This window comes from Sciurus carolinensis, chromosome 13, assembly GCF_902686445.1.
Source record: "Sciurus carolinensis chromosome 13, mSciCar1.2, whole genome shotgun sequence".
Classification (NCBI taxonomy): Eukaryota; Metazoa; Chordata; class Mammalia; order Rodentia; family Sciuridae; genus Sciurus; species Sciurus carolinensis.
The window spans coordinates 12,417,518-12,444,096 of record NC_062225.1 but is presented as its reverse complement, the minus strand read 5'-3'; the positions used below and the strand labels follow the sequence as shown (position 1 = coordinate 12,444,096).

Sequence of the window (26,579 nt, the reverse complement as noted above, 5' to 3'; positions counted from 1 at the left end):
CTGGTGGCAGGGAGTGGTCAGTCGATGTGAGGGCCCCAGAGGCAGGGAGTGATCAGTCGGGCTGAGGGATCCTGGAGACGGGGCTCAGTCAGTCTAGCCAGGGGTCCTACGGGGCCTGGCTGTTGTCTCAAAATGGCCCAGATTTTGAAATTTGACCCATTGGTTGGATAAAAACAAGTGTCCCCCGTCCAGAATTCCTGCATAACCCAGGTTTTGTGCCTTGGTGCTTTCTTTACCAGGCTTCCATCTCTACCACAAACTGCCCACCATCGTGCCGGAGAGCTGCCTTCTCATAATGGTGGGCCTGCTGCTGGGCGGGATCATCTTCGGCGTGGATGAGAAGTCGCCCCCTGCCATGAAGACCGACGTGTTCTTCCTGTACCTCCTGCCGCCCATTGTGCTGGACGCTGGCTACTTCATGCCCACTCGCCCCTTCTTTGAGAACATAGGCACTATTTTCTGGTATGCGGTGGTCGGAACGCTCTGGAACTCCATCGGCATCGGCGTGTCCCTGTTTGGCATCTGCCAGATCGAGGCCTTCGGCCTGAGCGACATCACCCTGCTGCAGAACCTGCTCTTCGGCAGTTTGATCTCGGCCGTGGACCCCGTGGCGGTGCTGGCTGTCTTCGAGAACATCCATGTCAACGAGCAGCTCTACATCCTGGTCTTCGGGGAGTCCCTGCTGAACGATGCGGTCACCGTGGTGAGTAACATGTCACTCTAGCCTGGAGCCCTGCGCCCACCTGCATCTTAGCTGGGACGTCCCAGGTTGCAGAGGAAACAAACCAAACCAAAACAAAACAACCAAATGCACTTCCTCCCTCCATGTTCTCCTAGGGTGCCTCTGACCATTGTTGTGAGGGTGTATCCCCTAGTGGACACCAGCCAGGTGTCCTCGAGTTCGGTGCAGTTCTGGCTGCCCACCTGGAGAGAGCCTCAGGTCCCACCAGTGCAGGGCTCCTCCCCAAGAGCTCCTCCCCACATGCCCATCCCAAACCCCGGGTGTTTGACCTGTGCATCTGACAGGCTCTAGGTTGGAGGTTCCTGTGACCTCCTCCTTGCCAGAGAAGCTCATGCACTCAGGGAGACACATTTACTGGTTTACTAAGGATATTACCAAGGACACAGATGAAGACATGCATCCAGCAAGGCAGCAGGAGCGGGCAGGACATGTCCATGTGCTCTGCCCTTCAAGAACCTCCCCATGAGCAGCTTTCCAGCTGTTCTGTGCACCCCGTCTTTTGGGATTTTTAGGGAGGCTGCATCACATAGGCATGGCTGATTATTAAATCATGGGACACTAGTGATAAAGTTAACCTTCCGCCCTTTTGCCCTCTTCACAGGTTGAAGCTAATAGTCCCAACCTTTTAATCCCACCTTGGTCTTTCCAGTGACCAGTGCTCATCCTGAAGCCACACTGGGGCCACCAGCCATCAATCATTAGCATCCACTTCAGGGATTCCAAGCATTTTAGAAGATGTATGCCAGGAAAGTGGACAAAGACCAAGTATTTATATCACAGCATCACAACTCCTTACTTAGATTAATACTCTGGTGTCTCTGTCTTGAAATTCCTCATACTTTTGTAAACTTATTGCTTATTTTTTTAAAAAAATTATTTGCTTTTATTTTTGCAGATTGCATTTTGATTCATTGTATACAAATGGGGTACAAATTTTCATTTCTATGGTTGTGCATGATGTAGATTCATACCATTCATGTAATCATGCATGCACATAGGGTAATGATGTCTGTCTCATTCCACCATTTTTCATACCCACCCTCATTTCCCTCTATATAATCTAAAGTTTCTCCATTCTTCTCTCACCCCCCAACCCTCCCACCTTCATTATATATCATCATCCACTTATCAGGGAAAACATTCAACCTTTGTTTTTTTGGGATTGGCTTATTTCACTTAGCACGATATTTTCCAACTCCATCTGTTTACCTGCAAATACCATACTTTTATTCTTCTTTATGGCTGAGTAATATTTCATTGTATATATATACCACAGTTTCTTCATCCATTCATCTGTCGAAGGGCATCTAGTGTTGGTTCCACAATCTAGCTATTGTGAATTGAGCTGCTATCAACATTGATGTGGCTGTGTCACTGTAGTGTGCTGATTTATTATTGTACAACTGGCCCCTCCTTTTCATGATGTACCAGGTTTCACAAAGTATGTAACTGGTACCTTCATACAAGGGCCTAGTCCCCAGAGGAGCATAGATGTGACTGTGGCCTTTGTGCCTCTGATGATTTAGCATTTTATGATTTTGAATGTGATGGTCTTTCATCACAATGTTACACTTCAGATCCCAGAAGTCTTTGTGAGAGGTAATGCCATCCATGTGTGATGCTGTAATATCTGCGAAATGGCAATACCTACTAAGTGACGTTCTCTAGTTGACAGCAGTGTATATATCATGTTAATAATCTTAATGACAATTTTTGCCAAGTGTTCACTACTCAACCAGCACTTCTCTGGTCCTCACTGTTTTTCCATGAGTGGGTATTTATTCGAAAAACTTATTTTTAATTCTCTTTTAATTGCCATGAAATTAGATTCGGAGGCTGTTTTGATCTTAAGGTTAGCACAAGTTACACCACCCTGCCTTCCAAACTTAGGCAAGGGTGGAAAGGAAGGATGAGGACACATCTCCCCTCACCCTCAGATCTGCAGATGGCTCTTCCTCTAGGAGTTAGAGATTCCCAAATGATCCTGGATTAGTAAATCAATTAGCCAGCACGGGCAATGTTGTAGTAGGGGTAACGGTTAAGATAACCATTAGCCTTTAGTGAATGCTTCCCATCTGCTCAGTTCTGTAAGAACCTATGAAATAGATATTGTTCCCATTTTGCAGATAAGAAAATTGAGACAGGGAGAGGTTAAGTAAAGCATGATTTAAATAAATTAATTTTAAATATCCTTTCCATTAACTCCTATTCTTACAATGTTACTGACCCAAAAGCCTGCAGAGAAACCATTATTCTCTGTTAGTTATATTCTACTGCAAACGTGGATCACTGAAACTAAGTAAAATATCATCTCTAAGGATGTACATTAATTCTTTTTTTGTGGGGTACCAGGGATTGAACTCAGGGGCATTTGACCACGGAGTCACATCCCCAGCCCTAGTTTGTATTTTATTTAGAGACAGGGTCTCACCAAGTTGCTTAGTGCCTTGCTTTAGCTGAGCCTGGCTTTGAACTCTAGATCCTCCTGCCTCAGTCTCCTGAGCTGCTGGGATTACAGGCTTGCTTCACTGTGCCTGGCTGTCTGGTGATTCTATATAGATATTGCTATGTAGACAATAATTTATCGATAGTTTATTGACCATAGTTTTTAGATAATAAAAATTATTGACCATAATTTTAAGATAGCTAAATTAGCTCACTCATGTAACCAAACCCAACTCATATATTCTCTTATTTATTAACAGTAATTAGTCATTAATTTACTAATTTTAAATTTTAACTTGAAACTGCCACAATATTAAAGAGCTTTTATAATTCATTGCAGTGACCTCAGGCATTGAGTTTTCCACAGTGACTTGGACATGTAAATTTTACCCTTGTTGAAGGAGAGTGTGGACATTTGCATGTGGAATTGCTTGGAATGACTTTATTAGTGAAAAGGGGGCTGGACAGAGAAAGGAACCCAGCTGTGCTCTTAGGGGGACACAGTTGTAGAATGCTTCCCATTTATACTGCTTCCCTACGTCTCAGAAAATTTCTCAAGCACCTTCGTCCATTCTGTAAGATTTTCCAGAATCATATTTCAGGAAGAGATCAGGCTAAGTCCCTGTTGAGAGTGTGCTAAGGCAGGGGGCAATCTGGTGACATGTCCTGTGCTTCCTGTCAGTGGAACAAAGCCATCAACTGTGGACTTACGGACAGAGAGAGAGTGAGACCTGGCTCTGGGAGGGCAGAGGGCCAAACAGGGAGCTTGCCCTTCCAATAAGGAAGGAGGACAAGGACAGAGAAAGGACATGGCTGGTTTAGAGGTGGAAGCCGTTGACCACAGACAGAACCAGTACATCAGAACAATTCTTACGGCTCCGGTGGCAAGAGCCTTCCTTGGTATGTGGCAGACACTGGCTTGACATCATCCACCATGCCCTCAGAACCCAGACCACAGGACGTCAGGGTGTGACCCAGGGTTTCCCTACCTAACACCCCAGAATAAACTACCTGATGTTTCTCTCACTGAATTGGTGGGATTCTGTACTTAATTGAATGATGAGAACAATGGTGTTAAAATTACTACTTTTTCTTCTACTCAGGTATCCTCAAAGAATAGGGGTGGAGACATTTTATGGGGGATTTTTTGATTCATTCTTCCAGTCTTATCTCCAGATGAGGGCCTCATCTCTAGGAGAGAAACTCAGAGACTAGGAGAAGGCATTGAAATGTGGATCTCGATGCCTACAGGAAAGGAGTTGTAGGTGGAACAATTTAGGTAAATCAAGGAGAACTAATACTAGAAATATCTTTAGAGCTCTTAACCTCTTCCTGGTCACAGTGAATTGAATACTGAGACAGAAAGGTCAAAGGAAGAAATTCTAGTATAGAAACGTCTCTAAGCAAGAGAAATTTCTCATATATACATTGTAGATCAAACTTCACGGTATTGCCCGGGGCTATCATAGATTAACGGAAAAAAATGGCAAACAATAAATGTGTAATTTCTAAATAGGATTTTTGGGTTGTCCCTTATAGTTAATATTTTATGAAAACTTTTCAAAATCTGGAAATTCTTCGGGTTCTCAGTTGTCTGAGATGTCCTGTTACGTAGTATTCCATAGCCAGATGCCATGATCGCCAACATCGTTCTTAGAACCTATTAATGCAGCTATTGAGAAGTTTCACAAGTTTTCCAAGAAGTCTTAAAGAGCTTCCTCAAGCATTTCCTAGTTCTCTACTCTTAACTAGGCTTGGTTCAGGAGTGCTTGCTGGGAGACAGAAGCCGTGGTGTTCCCCAGGGGCCAGTTATTGTGGGCTCCGAGGTGGAATCTTTGAGGCAGATTGGTAAGCAGTGGCCACATATAATTTAATTTTGACTTTGCATATAGCAAAATAGATCTAAAATTCATTATGTAAAAATGATTATCCTTTATGTTTTATGTAAGAAGTGACCTGAACCCCATTTTTCTGGAATACAGCTACTTTAATAAAACTGTATTTGCAGTTTGCATCCTTGCTTTTTACATGTGCACATTTTAAATCAAAATTCAAAATATATAATTCCCAATTTATATATATGTGTGTGTGTGTATATATATATATATATATATATATATAATTTTTGGAATAATCATAACAAACAGAACTTCTATCTCAATTTAAAAGCATTCAGCTGTCTAATTAGCCCATTATGGAATTTAGCAAAGGCATTACTGGAATTTTAATCTCCTAAAAATACAGGTGTCAAGTTGGGTCCATCTTTACACAGACTTGGTAGGGACACGTTAGCAGCCCTCATATATCATAATACACATGTATACATTAAGACTCAAAAGCATGTTTCTGCATAAATTTCCTTGGGTAGAATTAAAGGATGTAAGTAGAATGAACTAAGTTGGGGAATGTAGGCAGTTGTAAGTAAAATGATTTTCTCTTGTGCTGATCCCCTGGTGTCAGGTTCAGTGTAAACCAAGTTGGAGGTCCTGGAAGGCATTCTGGTTGTCAAGGTAATGTTTCTACCTAAGCCATTTCTTCAGACATGGAGCTGACATCTCAGGTGATAGACTGATCAAACTGGAGCTTCTGTCCGGTGTGCTGAAAGTAAAGGACCTGCGACTCTAGATAGCATCTACAGGGATATTTAGAGTAGAGTGTACCTTTGATAGAACGATGGATTGGGTCGCCAGGAAAACAGTTTTGGAAGGATGAAGTATGACCACCTGCTGGTGTCCGTTCGTCTGTGGCCCTGAGCACTTTTGTCCCTTGGGGGCCTCATCAGAGTGCCAGATGGGATAGGGACAGGGAGATGAGGGACAGGGGGAGGACACCCACTTAAGCCCTGGGCTCTGTGTGTGAAGAGGAGTTTCTGTGTGTGAATGAGGTCTTCATTCAAGATGCAGCACCATCAACCCAAGATGGCGTATTGCAAAGCACAGAGCAGCTTGGGATACAGCTGGCTGCGCATTGTGACAGGTCAGGGTGAAGGGAGGACTTGCAAGGGTCGCGGAAGAATCCAGGAGGGCTGTTGGGAGAGACAGCAGCTCCCCCTGAGCCTTAAGAGATAAATAGAGTTGCCCCAGGTTTAGTGACCAAGTTTTTGCCAAGGGAAAACAGGAAAGAAAGTCTAGGGCAGGAATGAATAAATATGATGTGGTTTCTTGAAGCAGCGGTGAAATCCTCACCCAGACTTCCCAGGGTGTTGGAAAGAAATAAAAATTTGAAAAAAAATTTTTTAAAGGTGCGCCAGGTATATTGAAAATAGTAGGCCTTCCAGAGACAGTCAGTCAAAGATTTTAATTTTGGAAGTAGAAAGTGGAAGGGCAGCATTTAGAGGAGGTATCTTGGGGTGACTGTAGGGGGCATATTTAAAAGGGAGCAGTAAGACTCCTGGGAAAGCTGGAGGCAGGGAACACTGGAGCCAGGGAGAACCGCCATGACCAAGTGGACGAGAGGGACACTGTCAGGGTAGAAGCAGCGGATCACAAAATGGCGGGAAAACCATCTCTCTCCTCTCTTTTTTCCAAGATGCTTGTGACTGTCGCCTTCGGCTTTGGCAGTTTGGAGGCCTGGGGTATATGGCACATCTCTGACCCTCTCTCGGGAAGCCCTTGTGGTGACCCCATCCTGCAGCCAGCCTCTGACTGCAAGTAGGAAGCAGATACTACTTGGAACCAGTTTTGTCCATATTTGGCAAATGACGATGTCTTCAAAATATTTAATTCCTTAAGGGTGGAATGCTCTTTTGTTCTTCTTTCAAGTTATTTCTTGGTGGTAAGATACTAAATGTTCTTGGGTATTATATCAATAATCAGGAGAAAGGAAATGCCCACTGCTTCCTCAAGAATTATCCACTTTTTTCAAAACCAACAAACGTTTATTGAATGTACTAGGTAACATGGAGGGTGTACATCATAAGGTAATGTTTGACCCCAAGGAATTTATAATCTCGGAGAAAAGAGAAAACAAAGTATGCCAAACCTGTAATGTGGTATGCTATATAAATTATCTCAAGTGGAGCAGAAAACTAGTGAGGTGGCTTTTGCCAGGACACAGGCTGGGCCGTGGTTGAACCTTGAGCACCTTAACCAGGTCAAGAGACTTGCATTTTAATACTGCCTCTGACATTATGTTGTTGTTTGACCAGGGACAGATTGGGTCAATTTCGAGTTTCTCAGAGTTGAAATGAAAGTACAGCACAGCCTCTGTGGCCTTGTGACTTGGCTCTCCCCAAGATCCTAGGTGCTCTCAGGGTTGTAAATATCATGGTGAAAAGCTGCAGGAAACCTGCTGAACTTGTATTTGACTTGCTGGTTTTGTAGGAAAAAAAAAATGGTAGGACTCAAACCATCCTTTCCCATTCAGGACACCCCGACCCTCCCCAGGTCCAAACACATGAAGTGCCTAACATTCCTGAAACCTTAACTACCCCATGTAGAGAAACCACGAAACCAAACAACAGTGTGGACTCATTATTTCAGAGATATAAAATATGTATGAATCTCCAGCACTTGCACTTTCTCCCTCTCTCTCTTTCTCTCTCTCTCTCTCTCTCACACACACACACACACACACACACACACACACACACACACGCTGCCTCTTTGCTTTAAGAAACTCCTCTAGGTCTCATGCAGGCAGGAGGAGAGGGGATACTGAGTGAGGAAGGACCCTGGTGACCTGGGAGGAGGACTTCTTCAGTTGAGTACTTCTGATGCGTGGGTCCCTTCCACCCTCCCTGGAGTGACTCCACGATAGGACCTTGCTAATAGCCCCAGGAGCACTGATAAGCTTCTCTGTGACACGTGACTCCCCAAGCAGTGGAGACGTGACGGAGGCATGCCAGCTGGCGAAAGGTACTTTAAAGTACTCTTTCAGGTGATCACTGTTAAAGGGAATGCTTTCAGAAAAGGGGGGTCATAACCCTGGAATCGCCTCTCCTTGACTTTTAGAAGTGGTTTTCCTGACGGCACGTTTTCATCAAAGATTTGTGTTTGTTTAAAACCACAGTATTAAGCTTTGTGACAAGTAGCTACACAACCAGTGCCCCCTGTCATCCTCTCGGGTTCACAGAAGAAGGGTCCCTGTTAAAAGGCCAGGTGGGTCGTCCGGGCCCAGGATGGCAGAGGGGATCCCGGGGGGCCCTGACAATGTGCTTTCTCTCCCCTCCCCCAGGTCCTCTACAACTTGTTCAAGTCCTTTTGCCAGATGAAGACCATTGAGACCATTGACGTGTTTGCGGGAATTGCGAACTTCTTCGTGGTGGGAATTGGCGGCGTGCTGATTGGCATCTTCCTGGGATTTATTGCAGCATTTACCACCCGCTTCACACACAACATCCGTGTGATTGAACCGCTCTTTGTCTTCCTGTACAGCTACTTGTCCTACATCACCGCCGAAATGTTCCATCTCTCAGGCATCATGGCGTAAGTATTTCTTTGCTGAAAGCCCTTGATCAGTACCTTCCATTGAATTCATGCAAAGAGAAGATATTAACATGAATAGGTTTTATGAAAGACTCAGTTTTCTTATTCTAAGAAAAATTAAAAATAGATTTTTCTTACCCTTTGTTATAAAGTAATGAAAACATTCTTCAGTCAAATTTATGCTCATATGATCTGGGGCCGTGATGGAAAGCTACCTTAAAGTCATCTCTTGAGTTTCATATGAAATGTGACAATAAACTTGGGGTTGACCTTGGTCAGACACCAGAATTTCATGAGGTTGATTGCCATTGAGTGAGATCCATGTGGGAGGCTGTAAAATACTCTAACAAGGTCACATAGCACAAACTGTTCCACAAGTTCTGGAATTGCTTCTGTCTACCCATATGAATAATCTTAGTGGTAGAAATATGTTCTGTAACAGATTTGAACTGAGGCAAGAGCTAAAATCATTGAAAGCAGAATTCAGAGAAACAAAGGGATGTGGTCATGTAATTTTAGCTTAGTTGTTAGAATATTGAGCTCTGATTATAGAGCAAGATGTTATTATTAAAAATTAAGTTAATGGCTGGGTGCAGTGGTGCACACCTGTAGTCCTAGCAGTTCAGGAGGCTGAGGCAGGAGGATCCTAAGTTCAAAGCCAGCCTCAGCAACTTAGCAAGACCCTGAGCAACTTAGTGACACCCTGTCTCAAAAAAAAAAAAAAAAAAAAAAAAGGTGGGTGAGACTAGGGATCTAGGGAGGTGACTCAGAAGTTAGGTGACCCTGGGTATAAAAACAAACAAACTAAATGAACTGAAGAGTGGTAGCATTTGGAGTCCCCTGTGACCTTTAGCATGTTGCTTTGAAGCCAGCTACTCCTTGGGTGTGGATGTTTATGTGGCTTCTCAAAAGAAGCCTAGAATATTATGGTCACACTCTCCATAGGGTTAGTGAGAACACCTTAGTAATGAATAATGAAACAGCTCTACATTTTTTAAAAATTTGAACACATATTTATGTGCAGCCCCACATAAGACAGGACTGCTAAATGCAGTTAGAATTCTGCTACTGTCAACTGAGTCCTCATTCTTCCCAAACTTTTCTCTCCTACACTGATTCATGTGATGCTTTGATGAAAGATGATCTTGTTTTCCACCTTATACTTTTGCATCAGAAGCAGATGAGGTTCGTGGTGGAGGAAATCTAGGCCCCTCCACAAGGAGAGTGGGACACATTGTCATGAAATCCGTGAGTGGAAGTTTGGATGGTGTCCTGTTTCACAGAGAACCTAAATAAAGCAACATATTAATCCAGTTTGACCCAGTAATGAAATGTCTTCCTGGTTACTATTCATATCATTTGTGTGACTTCCAGTTTCCTCTCCGTTCTTTGAAGAGTGTCATTGACAATGTGAGATCAGCTAGTCACAGGTCTGTAAAAAGAGTGTGAGCGTGGGACTCAGTTTCTAATTTTGCAGCAGTGTTGTTCTAGAAACTGTGTAGGAACCTCGAGGTGCAGAGTTTGGTGTATACTCCTAGACTTGTGCATATGTAAACATTCTAGAACACTTGAAGAGCAGTTATCTGAAAGAGTCATTGTACCTGATGTTAAGGCAGGAGCTGCACTCTTTAAAGATCCACAGTATGGGAAGTCAGTGGAAGAACTGGACGAGGTTGGAATCCTGGTGCCTGAGAAATGTCAGTGAGGCCCAAAGTTGGTTGACTGGAGTCAGAAAGCTCATGAGCATCGGGTCCTGGCTACTCATGAAGGCAGGATGCAGGGTTCAGTCGTACTGCAAATTCAGAAATCAGAGACAAATAGAGTCATATGCTTTCGCCAGCACAGGTAATCCTCTGCTGTGGTTTGTGGGCGGATGCTAAACACTACCTTTCCTTCTGACTTCAAAGAGAACTTATACTTTACAACATAGGGTGGAGAAAATTCCTTGAGTATATTCGAATCATATTGTCCTTATACCTAGTGCACCAAAACAATGAATGAACCCTTATAGAAAATGTTACAGGAGAGGTAAACATTTCTGTGTCTAGAGTTGCCATCGATACTCACTACTCTGTGAGAGCCAATGAAGGGACAGAGTCATACTGGTCTACCTTAGTCCTCAGAAGTGATGCTCTTTTCTAATACCAGGGAATCAATACCCGCTATTCAGGTCTGGAAACGCATGATATTTCCATGTGGTGTGGATCACAGTTGCACGTGCTACCTCCCCCCCCCTTTGGAGTGAGTCGTGTGCACTTCCACATTGTAATTACTGTATTTACCTTGGGACATGTGATCCAGGAATCCAGTTTAATGATGCCATTAAAATTGCACATACCTACACACCTCTTAGAGAATGAGTAATTTGGAGGAGACTTAAATTGTACCAAATTTAGAAATTCCTATCATACTGCATGCTAATTGCACTCTTTTTCTTGCCATTGAAAAACAAATTTTAAGGTTAATGGGCGCGAAGATGCCTGTGGCGAGGAGCTTGAGAGAAACGGGCAGCAGCCCAAAGGAAAACTGGCAGAGAGAGGAGGCGGGCGAGTCTGGAGAAAGCCTGCTCAGGATTCGCGTAATGTTGTAAATCCTGGCCCCCTTGAGTCTTGTCTGCTGTTGTCCTGCTCTGCACCCCTGTCTTCTTCCACCCGTCTTTCCTTCTCCTTCCATTTCTCTTCTCCTCATGCTGGGGATTGAACGCAGGGCCTCGTGCATTGGAGTCTGTGCTCCCCCACTGAGCTGCCCTCCAGCTTGGGTCCTGTTCTCTCTGCACACAAGCCTCACCTTGGGTGGATCTTGTCCTGTAGTGAGATCACTTCATGAGAAGGCAGTTCACAAAAGAGTCGGATTAAAAATGAACTTCCTTCTGTATGACAGGAGACTTAGCTTCGGGTTTATTATGCAGCCAGTCTTTCAGGGAGGGGAAGCCCTGGGTGGGACTTGTGTCTTGATGTCCTTGGCAATGTGGGAAGGGACGTGCTTCCCATATGCACACAGCCTGCTGTGGCTGCTGTCAGTTGTCCTCAGACCTTGGTTTTAAATGTGTTTCACGGACAGCAAGTGAACTGAGTAGTAGGCCACCGGGTCACATCTGTGTTTTGAGCTATTTGGGGAAGATGAACTGGGCACAGTTCGATTTGGTTTCCCCTACTTAGTCTTTCCGAATATGCACTTCAGAACCGAATTTAATGTTAAGGAATTGTTTCTGCTCAGGTTTTACTGTGTCTTCAGGAGGGTTTTAGATTCAAACTTGAAGAGGGAAGATGAAAATCCTGATTTTAAAAATAGTTTTCTGCTCATTTCTTCAGTAGAGTTGATCATCGCAGCAGGGAAAAGTGTATGTGCATTCGTGTGTGTGTGTGTGTGTGTGTGTGTGTGTGTTTGTGTGTGTGTGTGTGTGTTTCGGAGTTTGGTTCAATAGCATGAGACCTGAAGTTAAGGGGCAGTTTCTGTCGTCCCCCAGACAAGAAACTTTGCCTATCCACAGCATTAGACACCTTCCAGTATTGAAGCACTGTCTCCAGGAACATAGGGGTGACTCCCAGTTAATGCTTTCAGAAATTCTTGTCATTGCCCATGTATTTCAGACTTCACGTTCAGAAAAATATTCAGAGACAAAGCACTGACAATCCATGACAGACAATGGGGGATTTTACCTCATTTTACTTTGTTTACTCGAGGACCTTGGCAGCTGCCTCAAGTGATTCCCGAAAATCAGATCTGTATATAGATAAGAAAGTAAGGAAGGTTCATTTTCCTTTTTGGGCATTCCCAGTCCCCTGGGCTCTGATTAATTGGACACTGAAGGTGCACTGTCCTGCAGAGAGGTATGCTCAGCTTCTGCAGCAGCCTGCGGTCCACTAGGGACTGCTGATTTCTCTTTGATACACCCCATGAATTTAAAAAATGACTAATTTCTCCTTCCCATAAAACAATAGCTGCCCAACATTTTTGAATTTTGATTTTATGGATTAATAATGTCATAGTCTTTCTTCCCTTAAAGGAAAGGGTACTTTCTAGGAATTTTTTATTCATGGTCTTGATTATTCTAGAAACGTTATTACCAAAAAAAGTAGGAAAAGAGTGATTATTGGTCCCTTTATATGAATGTGTGAACAGAGGTCCAGATGTGCAAAACATGGCCACAGGGTGACTGAGCATGGTTACACCAGTACCCTGGGTCTCCAATGCTGGCACAAATCCAGCCCAATGAAAGGAAAAAAAAAAAAAACATATTTCAAGAAATTTTTAAAAAGAGAATTTAATAGAAATTTCCAGAATAAGAGTTTCAGGGATGGGGTCTAAGAAGAAGGTCCAACTGGCTGGGCTGAGGTAGTCACTGCTGAAGGGTGAGGATCTTATTCCCTCTGCTTCCTGGTTTGCTTCGTGGAGTGGACAATTGCCATCTATCTCGTAGCTTTGTTACTGAACCCAAGTCCATTTACTTACTGCTTGAAAAGTCCCCATGACTTGAGTACCAGTTGTTGGGGCAAATAAAAAGATTTATTCAGGGAGTCAGTAAGACTGGAAATATGGTGGACGAGTTCCTGAAAGACCATCTTGATTCAACATAGGCTTAAACTCCTTTTATCTTTACAAGGAAATGATTGATGAAACCCAGTAGCTGGTCATCTGTTGATTTGCATCTATCTTGCGGGGGGAGAGAGATTAGGGAAGTTTCGGGTAAATGAACCTCATGCTCTTAGGTTAAATGATTAATGAGGGCTGTGTACTCAGGGAGACAAGCTCTTTCCAGCCAAGAGTCACCATATGTGCAGCCAGGGCTTCTCCCCTAGTCCCTCGTACCCATACTTTGTGGCATTTGGGAGACCATCTCTTCAAGATTCAATGATATGAAATCATTACCCTGTATGCTAGAAGGTTCCAGAATGACTAGGTTGTGTTCATGAAGATCTGCAAAAAATAATAAGAAGAACATATGACATTCAGACCATTCATAAAACATTATGCAAAACATTTATAACATACTTTCTAACACATGGAGCCACTAGATTGATCTTTTGAAGATGGGCAGGCTGAGAGTTGGATGGAAGGGCAGAAGGGGTCAAGGCTATAGTCTGAGATCTCTGCCTTAGTGGTCCCTGTACTTCACTGGGTCAGTGTATCTTCTCTTTCCCTGGAAAATAAGAACTTTACTTTTAATTATGGTGCATATCTTCACTTATAGCCGTGATTTGGCAAAACTAAGCCATTTAAAATCAGGTATACCCACCTGAACATAAATGCTAAACAAGTGGTGGGATGGTAAAATAAGGTCGGAAATTAGATTAATAATAGAAAAAAACAAAATATGTGTGTTTAGTCAGCTTTCAATTCCTGTGACAAAATACCTGAGATAATCAACTGAAAAGGAAGAAAGTTTTATTTTGGCTCACCGTTTCAGAGATTTCAGTGTTCTGCTGGTTGACTCGCTTTCAGGCCTTTGGTGATACAGACCATCATGGTGGAGCATGTGGGGGAGCAAAGCTGCCTACCTCACGGTGGCCATGAAGAGAAAGTGAGATAGGAGGAGACCAGGATCCCAGTACCCGCTTCAAGGGCACAGCCCCAGTGACCTATGAGGCCTCTCCTCCCAAAGGTTCCACTACCTCCCAATAGCACCAAAGACTGGGGACCAAGCCTTTAAGACGTGGGATCTGGGAGACATTTAAGGTCCAAACTATAACATCATAAATCCCTTAATTTTCTGTATAACTTCAGGAAAAAGTAAAGACCAAGAATGAACAGAGAGCTTGTTGTTGTCTCTTTTCCTTTGTGTCACTGCCTAAACTGACCAAATGAGTACAAAAGGAAGGAAAGAATCTGAAATGCTACGCCTTTGCCCAAGGTTGTAAATAACTCATGAAATAATTTGCGCTTATTTTTATTGTTTGACCTATTTAATCGAATAGATTCAATTGAGGAACATAGCATTTTCTTGGTTCCTTAAAGGAGAAGCAAATAAAACCTCTGTTACTTCTTTCTTCCACAAGTCCAAAGGGTCAGCCACCAGCCAGCTGTGGCCTTTCAGCATTTGACGTGTGATTAAGTCCAAGCTGAATAAAGCTCTAAGATTTAACCCTATGGCAGATTTGTAAAACTTAGTAGGAAAAATGATCATAGACTATCTCATTGGTGATTTTTAGATTGATTAGGTGTTGACATGATGATGTATCTTTATCACGGGTTAAATACATATGATATGAAAATTAACTTCATTAGTTAATTTTTTTTATATTTGAATAGCAGTGACTAGAAAATTGAAACTTACACACACACACACACACACACACACACACACACACACACAGCTCTAATTCTATTTCGGTGGGACAGTATATTGTAGAACTCACCTTTACTTTTTGCTGTTTGGATTTCTGAAGACTTGGAGGAAATTTTATTCCCATTGATAATGTAAAAGGAAAAAAATAGAACTCGAAAACCTGGGCAAATAGCAGAGAAGTGCTTCCCCTCCATCAGCAGTCAGGATGCTCTTTGTAAGGAACATTTCTCTAGGAAGACCGGGAAGGAACAAGGAAGGAGAGACCGAAGGCAAAGGGAGAGTTCTTCTCAAAGGACTTGCGGTAATTAAGACAACAAATTAAAGCCACCTTCAGAAAAGCAGGGTGTTTTCCAAAGTCCACATTCAGGGTTTTTGTTTTGTGTTATTTGAGGTGCTAGGGAACCCAGGTCTTGCTCACACTGTAAGCCTCTATGCCGAACCACACCCCAGACCTCAGGGATTTGGACAGAAACATCTTCAAAAGTTGACTGAGGGGTGGAACTCTCTTTGTGGGGAAGTTATGATTCTCACAACTTTAAAATTCTTTAAAACAGATTCCCTGGGCTGGGGTACATTTGTGTCTAGTATGTGTGTGTGTGTGTGTGTGTGTGTGAACTTATTTTGCACACTTATACAGCATTCCATATTCAAAATAATATATTTTCTTGCCTCATCTTCTAAGAGGTAACACAACCTTAAAGACATTCTTGCATCTTTGTCTGTAATTAATCAGTGAACTGAAAAAGAACAATAGAAGCTCTAAATTAAGGGCACTAGAGTTTTGTTCTCAAAAGATCCTTGATAGACTTTGTAGGTCCAATAAATTCTGAATGTAATCGGCTGATGAAAATCAATGCAGTGCGTTCCCATGACAGCGTTGGTTGGAAGTGGTAGAATATGGATGCCATTCTTCATGTCGTTAGGACTGTTCTCTTTTAGTGTAGATTATAGGGGACAGTTGGGAATTCTTCAGATAAGGAAAAAACAAGTTGTTTGCCTGATTAATTTAAGGGACACAAAACTTCAACAATTTGCTGCTGAATGAAGACCTGAGTCTCCCAGATCCATTTGAAGAACGAAGGCATTTTCATACAAGGGTGGTGCTCCTAAGACGGTGTCTTGACTGCTCTTTACATTCACTTAAAAAAATCATTTCACTGCTGGGTTATGTTTCAAGAATATTGTAGAAAATGATATTACTTTCTGTTCACACGTAGTCCTTCATGTAAAACTAGATGATAAATGAGAAATGAAAAGTATTGCAGCATTGCTGAAAAATAATTACCTTTTCTTTTAAAATAGTTTTTTCAGTGACCTGAGACGGAAATGAAGTTCATAGTTAATGCCTAGCTAGGAGTTCTGAGCATGACGTGTGAGGGCACAGGTTTAAATCCATTTTCCAGCATCTTGGTGACAAGGTTAGAGCAGAGAATTCAGCCACCAGGTTGTTAGGGTTTTGACCTTAATTGTCCCTCAGGGTCCATGTGTTAAAAGGCTTGGTTGCCAGTCTTGGGTGTTATTGGTAGGTGGCGGAGCCTTTGAGAGGGGGGACCTGGTTGGAAGAAGTCAGGCCTTTGGGGGAAGTCAGTGCTTGGAAGGGGGTGTTGGTTCCTCTGCCTCTTTGTCTCCCTCTCTCTCTTTGCTCTGGCCACCGTGAGGTGAGCAGCATCTCTGCCATGCACATGGGCCATGATGTGCTCCTCCAACGCAGGCCTAAAGCAACAGAGCCCAGTGACCGTGGACTGAAACTTCTGAAACCATGAGCCAAAATCAACATTTCCTCCCATTAGGTTGTTCGTTTTGGGTATTTCAGCGACAGCAGTCTGACTGACACAGAGGGTCAAAGCCTACTCTTCCATTGACATGGTAGGTCCCCGAGGACACTGATATTCCTTCCCCTTGTCTTAATCAACCTCTGTTTGATTCTCGGCAGTCCTCTACCCAGAGAGGAAGCTGATCTGGCATGACACGGGGGGACTTCCTCTGTTGGATTCCTTGGTGAGGAGAGGCTGTGAGCAACTCTCTTGAGGTTCTGGAGTCTCTTATGATCTTTCTTGCTGCTGCCACTTTCCCCTTACCTCAGTCAAACACGGGGTCTGACTTTTTCAGTGTTCTTGGCCAAGTGGCCAAGAGTCTGTCTTTCCAAATGCGTCCTCTCAGTTAATCCCCAGCTGTTTGAGGTAACTTGAGTCATCTGGTGTCCTTGCAGCCAAGAGTCCAACTCAAACAGGAGAAGGGAGCTCTGTGTTAAGGAGGGGAACCCGACTCAAACCAGATGAAGCTGGAAAAGGGGCACTTACTGAGTTATTAAATACATAAATTCCTGAGGAGGACAGGTGTGGATCTGGTTTTAGGCTGACAGGACCAGGGTCTCCCAAGTCCACTGAACCATACCTCTGTCAATATTGTCTGTCTTTGTGTGATGGCATCTTTTAGGTTAGCCACTTCCAAAGCATAACACCAGGGTTACGGACGGATGGGACTTTGTATCTCAGAACCTCTGTCACTGAGAGTAGGGTGGGATCTAGCCTGCCAGTGCCTGAGAAAAAAATTCAAAGGAAAGACTGTGATTGGTCCAGGGGTTTGGAGAACTGTGATTGGATCACACTGTGTCATATGACCAGCCCTTGTGGCTGGAGAAGTAGGTCTATTACCAGTCCCAAAAGCAGTCCCTCTGTTTTGACTGTCACACAGCCTTTATTCAGTAGAAGGCAGTGAGCTTCAGCTCACTTGGAGATGCCCATTCCAGTCTGCGTTCACTGCAAGTTCTCCAGGAAAATCGATCCTTTATAGCTAAGGCTAAGGAAGGGGTGGGGATGAGAGTGCTTGAGTTGAATCCTCGGTGATGCAGAGAAGGACGTTCTGGGAAGGGGGAGAAGGGAAATCGAAGACCTCGTGGAAAAATGCTCTTCTGCTTCCAAGAAGCTGAACTCTTCGGTGGCCAGAAGGGCTGACCTGGTCTCTTGCTGTGTAGGCACTTGGGAGCCATCAGGCTCTTTGAGTAAAGAGGCGACACTGTTGTTTTTCTCTTTTATGGTGATTCCATGATCAGACTGCTTCCAGAACTTTTTTATACCACTGCACGTATGCATACAGCTGGTAAGTTGCTGAAGCTGCCTTTGAATTTGCAATCCTCCTGCCTCTGCCTCCGAGTTGCTGGGATTATAGGTGTGCACCCCGTGCCAGGCACAACTGATAAGATTTAATGATACTGTGAGGGTACAAGCTGAAGGTCATAGCCCTCAGCTGGTCAGCTGCTCCAGGGCTCAGGAACACCTTGTGCAGGGAGGAAATGACCCTGCACAGCAGGGCGCAGATGCTCAGGTGGAGTCCCAGGAGGAAGAATTCATGGAGTGTCATTAAATCCATAGTTGTCTCTAATTCCATGTTGACCATTATGTTTCACCCTCCCAGAACACTTTAAATAACATGATTCAAGCTTCAGCTTTTTTTCTCCTTTCCCTTTCCTTCCTATACCCTCCGCCTGGAACCCCACTTGCTCTCCCCACCCTCTGATGTATTTGGGAATCACCTGGAAAGATGGTTGTAAGCAGAATCCCAGGCCTCAGCCCGAGACCCTGTTCTCTAAGGTCTTGGATGGGGACCAGGCATTTGTGTTTTTCTAAGAATTTCCAGTAATCGTGCGGTCTCCAGACCACACTGTTCTCATAGACATGTGAGAGCTTCCAGAAAGCAGTGGCTTGTGCTGATGTTCCCAGGACTCATGTGGAACCCTGGAGGTACCGGTGTGTTACTTATATGGAGAACCCACCTGCAGTCCACCTCCAACATACACCTGGAGTTGTCCACCTGGAGAATTTTAATCCCATTGTCCAGATCTTCCAAATCTCCTGCCCTCGGAAGCCTTCCTCATCCAGTCCCCCAAAAGAGTCAGTAAACCCCATGGGTCCTGTGTTGCCTCACGCCTCATTACACTTTTGACAGTGAGTTGTGATTCTTTGCATGTTCTCTCCCCATGAAACCATGATTGCCTTAGGTGCCAATAAGTGATACATAAACATTAGTTGAATTGCACTGAAAGCATTTATAAAGGAAATAAAATGATCCAGAGAACCCCCCAAAATGAGTACAACTACATGAATAATACAACATTTATGGTACTTCAAATTTCCTTATTTCATTTTTGGTATTTCAAGAAAGTTAGTTCAGTTTTTATGCTTGGGTCCTCCTTTGAAAAACAATTTTTTTCTTTGCATTTTCTCATATGTCAAATTCGCTTTCTCTTGGTTGTCAGGTTTCCTGGAAGAGGCAATTCACTCTATAGTAAGTTCATGCCCTGGAATAATTAATTTACTTCACATGAGTGAGTACTTTATTCTGAGTACATTCAGTGTACACTGAGTCACCACAAGACCTGACTTTAATCAATACATGGAAAGTTTTTTAATTGTCTTCATCATTGCTAGTTCTTGGCACTGAATATGCCTTCATATTTGGCAAAGTTTTAATTGAGAATGTATTATTTGAACTATAGTTTCCTGTAATTTTATCCATATTTTAAAGATCATGTACAGATATGGAAGAGGAGCAAATGAATTTTGCAACACTTTATTGGTCTAACTCTCTAAGCTGTTCAAATTCCAGGAAGAGAGTTCTGATCTGAGAACAGAAATTAGAGAATTGATCACACTTTAAAAACAGAAAAAGCGTTTGTATTTCAGATGGAAATAATATGCATAGTCTCTTCACTATATGCATGTAAACAGTATGTATAAACACATGTATTATGTATTATGTTCCCAACCAGAAATCTGCCTTTACCAGCCCCCTTCCACATTGACACCTGATCCCTTTGATTCTGAAGATCAGAACCTAAACCAGGCACTCTGGACCTTCCTCATACTAGCCAACACTTACCGAACCGGAACATGGTACCACTAGACACAGAACCATGCCAAGCAGAGATGAATGCTGGTTCATTCTCTCTCAAAGTACACATTCTGAGAGAAGGAAAATGAAGTTCCATAGAAGGCAGGCTTCCCTGAGCTCTAATGGAGTCTTGCAGAACTATAGAGAAAGTATTGGTTGGGATTTTCTATTCAGAAAATGGTCAGATCGCAGAACAGCTAAATAGAAAGCCTGTCTTTCCCGTGAAGACTCTGGAGGTGGTATTAGTTGGCCTGATTTCCCCCTGTGCTGTATTTTGAGTGATACAGGAATGAAGAAAACCTCAATTGGTGGTGAGTGCAAAAACCACTAATTACAGTGCTTTTGCTTCTCCATCTCTAAATTGGTGATAATCACCATACATTTATGTTAAAGTGAGTCAAGATAATAACAAAGCAGAATCCACCAGTGAATTCTATACATGACTGACCCCCATGTGGTCCCACCAGATGGAACCTGACACCTGTCAAAACATGGGCGTGTTTTGGAATGTTAGATGGACCAGGTGCTGCAATGCATTTTTGAAGATAAAATGAGGAATCATTGTGGGAAACAAATACTCTCCATCCTCCAGGTCCATGCCCCTCCAAATTTCTCCTCCACGCGTCCTTCAGAGTTCTCTTTCTAAAATACAAATCTTTTCACAGCACCCTGCCATTCCTACTAACAATCCTTCCATGCGGTTACTGATTCAGAATGCAGTCATGCTGGACACTGCACTCAGCATGGAAATACTTTTCTTTTTCTCATTGGAGTTTCCAGTTGGGTCTTGGAAGAGATAGAGATTACAGATAATCCTATAATGTAGATATTAATTATATAATCAATGATCTAATTTCTCATTTTCTCCCCCAGTCTTTAGAATAAAATTTAAGCTTTTAAACATTACATATTGACATGTCATTGTCTCACACCTAATTTCCATCATCACCTCTTAGTATGTCATCTCCCTTTCCTCCAGCTGGCAGAATCAGCAGGCAGGTCTTTGAAAATGCCAGTTTCTTCATTTCCTTCATAACTTTGATCAAGCCCAATTCTTTTCATCGAATTACAATCAGTCCTCTGTATTTGCAGGGTCCACATCCATGGGTCCCACTAACTGCAGATCAGAAATATTCTCTATCTCTAAAATGTCAATGATCACCATACATTTATGTTAAAGTGCATCAAAATAATAACCAAGCAGAATCCACCAGTGACTTCTATACCTGTTTTGTTCTTAACATGTGCAAACCTTTCCTTTCCTTGCCATTGTTCACTAGGCAGTACAGTATAATAACCACTTGCATATATTTACATGGTATTAGGTAGTCTAAGCCACCTCAGTGTATGGGAGGATGTGTGTAGGAAATATGTATGCCATTTTGTATAAAGGACTTGAGCATCCTCAGATTTTGGTATCTGTGGGGGCTTCTAGAACCCAATCCCTGCAGATACTAAGGGACGGTTGCCCTCCCTCTCCCTTTCCTTGCTTGCTGAGTCCTAATTTGCTAATAAAGACTTGGCACATCTGTCTCCCCTTTTCTGGCAGAATTGACCTTCCCTTCCCGGCATTCCTAAGCCTCCTTCCCATTGCTCATCTCTAGCCCATACAGCTTTGCGTGACAAGCAGCTCTTTGTGACTCTCTCTTGCCTTACAACGAGAGCTTTTGAAGTTTCAGTACTGTCTGGCTTGCTTTCATCTTCCTCGACCCCAGCTCAGAAACTGGCCTAGAAAAGACGCTCAGAAAATTTTGGTTGTTATTGAACTGCTCTTCACAATCTGGTCAACTCATAAGGCGGTTAGGAAAGATTAACGTGCATGGAAAGAGCGGGAGGCCGATGATTCAAGGACGTGAGCTAATAAGAGCAAGGTAATTCTGGGAATACTCAAGGCCAATAGTTTTATTCTGAAGAACACTTTAGGGTTAAGAAGCTCAACTAGAATTTTCTAAAACATAACACACTTAGACTATCATTTTGGTGTGGACATTATGATGTTACAGAATGAGGATAAAAAGGTGTGAACTTCAGGTATGCAGTCTTCACATGACGAGGGGTGAGGAAATCTCACTTCTCCACAGTGGGTTATATGCCATGACATGAAATTGTCCCCAGGGACACTCCGGGACACATCCTCCAAACTGAGTAAAGCCAAGGAGTGGCACACCCTAGCCTACACCTTTTGCCAACTCAATTAATTGTCTTGTGATTTGTTAGATGGGGAATCTAATTTACTGTGATGGAGGAGAGAAAGTTTTATGCTTCTCTGTTCCTGGGAGAATGTTTTGCCTGTACCTCCCTCATGCACAGGGCCTAGCTCATTTGAAGTTTATGTAGTTAGGAGGTTGCGAAGCAAGGTGCTTTGACTTCTGGTCACAGTAGATTGCAACAACAAAAACCTCTGCTATCGAAAGACCTCCATACCCTCGCTTGAGTGATTGTGTGCGTCAGATTTACATGACAGGCAAGAAGGAGACTTGTGGAACACTTGCCCCCAGTCCCTCATATGCCTCAGTGCCGTAGAACCGCACATGCTTCCTGAACAGGCACCGCTGAGTGCCAGGCCCTCTGGTACCCACCTAGCTCTCCTTCCCTGCTAAGCAATGCTGGTAGGAAACTGTGTCGGGTTACAGCAGGGTGTCTGGCCAGCAGGAGCCTCTTTCCTGATCTCTTGTTAAAATTACAGAGCCATGGAAGGTGACCCTGTGAATATTTGTGTAAAATTTATTCATTTATTTTTCCTGCACCAAAGTTTTGCTTTCAATCATTTCTAGAGAGGTTTGTTGAATTGCCCGTGTAGTGAACTGAAGATGAGATTTTGCCTGAATGGTTTACTTCTTGCCCAATGAATGATGGGCACCTGATTTCAGAGGGGAAGGGTTTAGCACATGCACAAAAGTACTGTTTCTCAAACTTGGCGAATGTTAGTTTTCTCATGATAAACAAGCAAACAAAAAATCAAAATCCAAGAGGGATGTGAGAAACAAGGGCTTATCTAAAAGCAATCCATGTTTACAGCACCTTTGCTGTGTGCCAGGTAGGTGTGAACACGTCATATGGGTCATGTCAGTTAAACCTCTCCACAGGTTTATGGGGCAAATTGTGTTACCATTCCCACTTTTATAAATGGGAGAACAAAGGCAGACAGAGGTTTCATTACCCAAGATTACACAGCTAATCATTTGGTCCAGGGTATAAACCAGACGGTCTGATGCAAAGAAGGAAGGAACAAGGGTCTCAACTTGATTGCCACCATTGTTTAATTATGAAAAAGGGACAGGGCAGAGCTGGGTAATGGGTACTTCCATGTCCTTTATTCTCCATATTTGTCTATAAGCTACAATGTCACAGTAAACCCCCTTTGAAATATCTTTTGCATAGGATTAAAGAATTTCCAGGGGGGCTGGGGATATAGCTCAGTTGGTAGAGTGCTTGCCTCACAAGTACAAGGCCCTGGGTTCAATCCCCAGCACCACAACAAACAAACAAACAAACAATTTCCAGGGGCAAAGTAACCATTATAAACCTGTTACTGATTTCCTACTTTCAACATTTGAGAAGCTCACTAACTTGAGTTGCTGTGTTTATCTAGTCTTTATGAAACTTGTTCCCATTCAGATTCTTAATTTAATCTAACTTTTGCCCTTGTTATTTTCTATTAGGAAATCCTACTTCCTTATTATCATCTGGTTAAAGAAAAGTTAAACTGAAATATTGAAAATGAAAATTTTTAGAAATACAGTGAACTAGTGGCCCCCAGAGATGGCTATATTTTAATTATTGGAATGTGCTAAGATCTTCCCTTACAGGGCAAAAGGGACTTTGCAGATGAACCTAAATTAGAGTCTTGAGATGGGGAGGTTGAATTGAGATATCCAGGGGACTTTAGGTAATCACAGGATTCCTGTGAGAGAAAGGGAGGTGAATTGAAGTCAGAGGAGATGTGGTTAGGAGGGCAGAGTGATGTGACCGCAAATCAATGAATTCAAACAGCCTCTAGAAACTAGAAAAAGTGAGGAACCGGTTTCTCTGGGACCCTCAAGAAGGAACACAGCCCTTGGGATTCAGCCTTGGGAAAATGATTCTTGGTTTCTGACTCCTGGAGGTCTAAGATGATAAATTTGTGTTCAAGACAACTTACATCAGTGGTCGTTTCTTACGGCTGTCATAGGAAACGAATACAGACAGGCTCATGCCTGAGAACGGGTGACCCCGGGTGTGGCGAGGAGAGGAGGACCCCTCCCATTTCAGACCACTGGGATCACCAAGAATGGGGGAAAAGTGAGAGTTCAGTGGTCTTGAGTGAACGCGGGCCTGCAAGCAGGCTGCCTGCTCTCCACCTTGGCACCGCCATTTATGAGCTGTGTAATCTTGAGTGACTGATCCTCTGTCCACCTTTGTTCTCCCATTTATAAAATCGAGAATGATAGTAGAACTTGCCTCATAAACATGCTGTGAAGTTTAACTGACACAATCCATACAAAGTGTTTGCACATAGTTAAAGTGCTGTAAACCTGGGCTGATGTTAGATAACCCCTCAGCTATGCAAAGGCTTTACCCTGTGTGTGTGTGTGTGTATGTGTGTGTCTGCTGAAATTTATTAGCATATTTAATAAGGCCACTCTTTCTGTTGAGAAATCACATACATGGTTATTTCTTCACTCTCAGAAGGCTAAAAGAAACACCTGCTTTTTCGGGAGGCAGTGATGTTATGGCTAAATACATGGTCCTTGCATTGGGAGAATCCTTGTTTTACTAGGGGGCACAAAAATCAACATACTCATTTTCTACACAAGGAACAGGTCTGTTCTTTGCAATGAAACAAATTTGTGGTTTCCCTCACTCAGAGGACCCAAAGGTCTGCACCTTCTGCCTGTCCTGATGCTCAAGGTAGGCAAATCTCCTTAAGGTAGCAGGTATCTTCTCAGGATAAGGGGGACCAGGTGGCAGGGTAGAGAGGGGAAGTGCCTGTAAGGGTCGCTGTGGCTCTTCAGTTGTGGGAATGTGGAAACTTCAGAGATCAAGACTGGCAGCTGGTTGTCACTGTGTGGAAGGTGGGGTGGCTCACCTTCCTTCATCTTCCGCTTTCACCTCACAGCACCTTCAGATAATGAAGTCCTTTTGATGCTTTATAGTAACTACTATAGGTCTCTTTGGATGGGACCTAGCGTGAGTTGTCACCTAAAGTTGTGGATGGCATTTGAGTTGATTGTGGGTGATATAGTGGATAAGGAGGAGGCCAGGTGCCCAGGAGGCAAGAAGGCAGTGAAGATGGAGGGCATTTTGGCAAATTCCAGACAGCCAAGGCTTGTGGCGTGCACCAGGCTTGCAGGACAGTGAGACTGTAGTAGTCCACCGAGGGAGGTGTGTAAAGAGCATGGGGGGTTCAATTAGAACTGTGGACTTGATCTTTTTCCCAAGTATCCAAAGGCTCCACATCAAAGTAGATATCACGAGCGTGGAATAAAGGTCCTCAAGTTTTGGAGTCAAATGCTGGGGGGGAAAGCAAAATAGTTTCTTTCCTTTAGGAATTCTCAGAGCCTATTGGACATTTTTTTTTTTTTTGCAGTGTTGGGGATTTGAACCCAGGGCCTTGTGTTTGCAAGGCAAGCACTCTACCAACTGAGCTATATCCCCAGCCCCTATTGGACATTTTGAATCTCACAGTAGTAGATATAATAGATAAATAGAAATGACACCCAGAATTAAGGTGTTTTGATTTAAAAAAAGAAAAAAAGTGTGAGTGGGTCCAAGAGATATTCAGGATGAAGAATCAAAAATAACTGGAGCCCAGCCATGTGAGAATGTGTGCCGGGAGAAGTCCAATGAGATTCCGGCTGTGAGTTTAGGATGTTATGCAATAGCTTAAGATTCTTAGATAATAGAGGAATAGGGTTTATTGAAGAGAAGGACTTGGTATTATAGGAGTACAATGGGCTTCAAATTTATTTTGAACTTGTTTTATTTGAGACTTAAAAGGAGAGATGCTGACGCTTAAAGACCTTGGGGAGTATGTGTTTGGGGTAAGAAGTCTGAGGTGATGAGCGCTCTGCACGGAGCAGGATGGCTCAAGCCCTGGGTATTAACGAACACATTAATACATGTTCATGTGTTCAAGGTTCACATGTCAATCACATTGACTCATAAAAATCAATCAGTGATCTTGTGGTCGGGGGTAGAGGGTAGAATGCTAACTTCGCTCTTTGGAGTCCACTCTGGTGTGTGGATTAGGACCCTGCCATTTCTAAATGGAAGCTGCATCCTCTCATTTAGAATCACAGCTTGTGCAATGACTATGAATAAGTATGTGGAAGAAAATGTGTCCCAGAAGTCCTACACGACCATCAAGTATTTCATGAAGATGCTGAGCAGCGTCAGCGAGACCCTCATCTTCATCTTCATGGGCGTGTCCACTGTTGGCAAGAACCACGAGTGGAACTGGGCCTTCGTCTGCTTCACCCTGGCCTTCTGTCTGATCTGGCGAGCACTGGGTAATAAGCACTTGTTTGCTCAGTGAACCTCCAAGGACACTAACACAATGGGGCTTTCTTCTTGTCCCTGCCTGTGTGCTACAGCTGTGGCTTCATCTTCTGTTTCTCCTTCTTCCTTATGTATTGCTATCTACTCCTCTTTCTCCTCCTCCTCTATTTCCTTCTCCACCTCTTTCTCTTCCTCCTCCTCCTCTTCTCCCTCCTCATCTCCTTCATCTTCTCCCTCTCTCCTCCTCCTCCTTTCTTTTTATTCTTCCTCCTCTTCTTGTTCCTCTTCCTTCTCCTCCTCCTCTCCTTCC

General features: G+C 43.3%; 1 protein-coding gene across 2 annotated transcripts in view; it reads left to right on the top strand.

Annotated features, from left to right (window-relative positions):
- Slc9a2 (solute carrier family 9 member A2) overlaps positions 1 to 26,579 on the top strand; it is a 93,928-nt gene that overhangs the window by 31,083 nt on the left and 36,266 nt on the right. For both annotated transcript variants that reach the window (XM_047522390.1, XM_047522391.1), the window contains exons 2-4: positions 240 to 703; positions 8,363 to 8,613; positions 26,063 to 26,280. In XM_047522390.1, the coding sequence (XP_047378346.1) occupies positions 240 to 703; positions 8,363 to 8,613; positions 26,063 to 26,280 (933 nt within the window). The remainder of the gene's footprint in view (positions 1 to 239; positions 704 to 8,362; positions 8,614 to 26,062; positions 26,281 to 26,579) is intronic.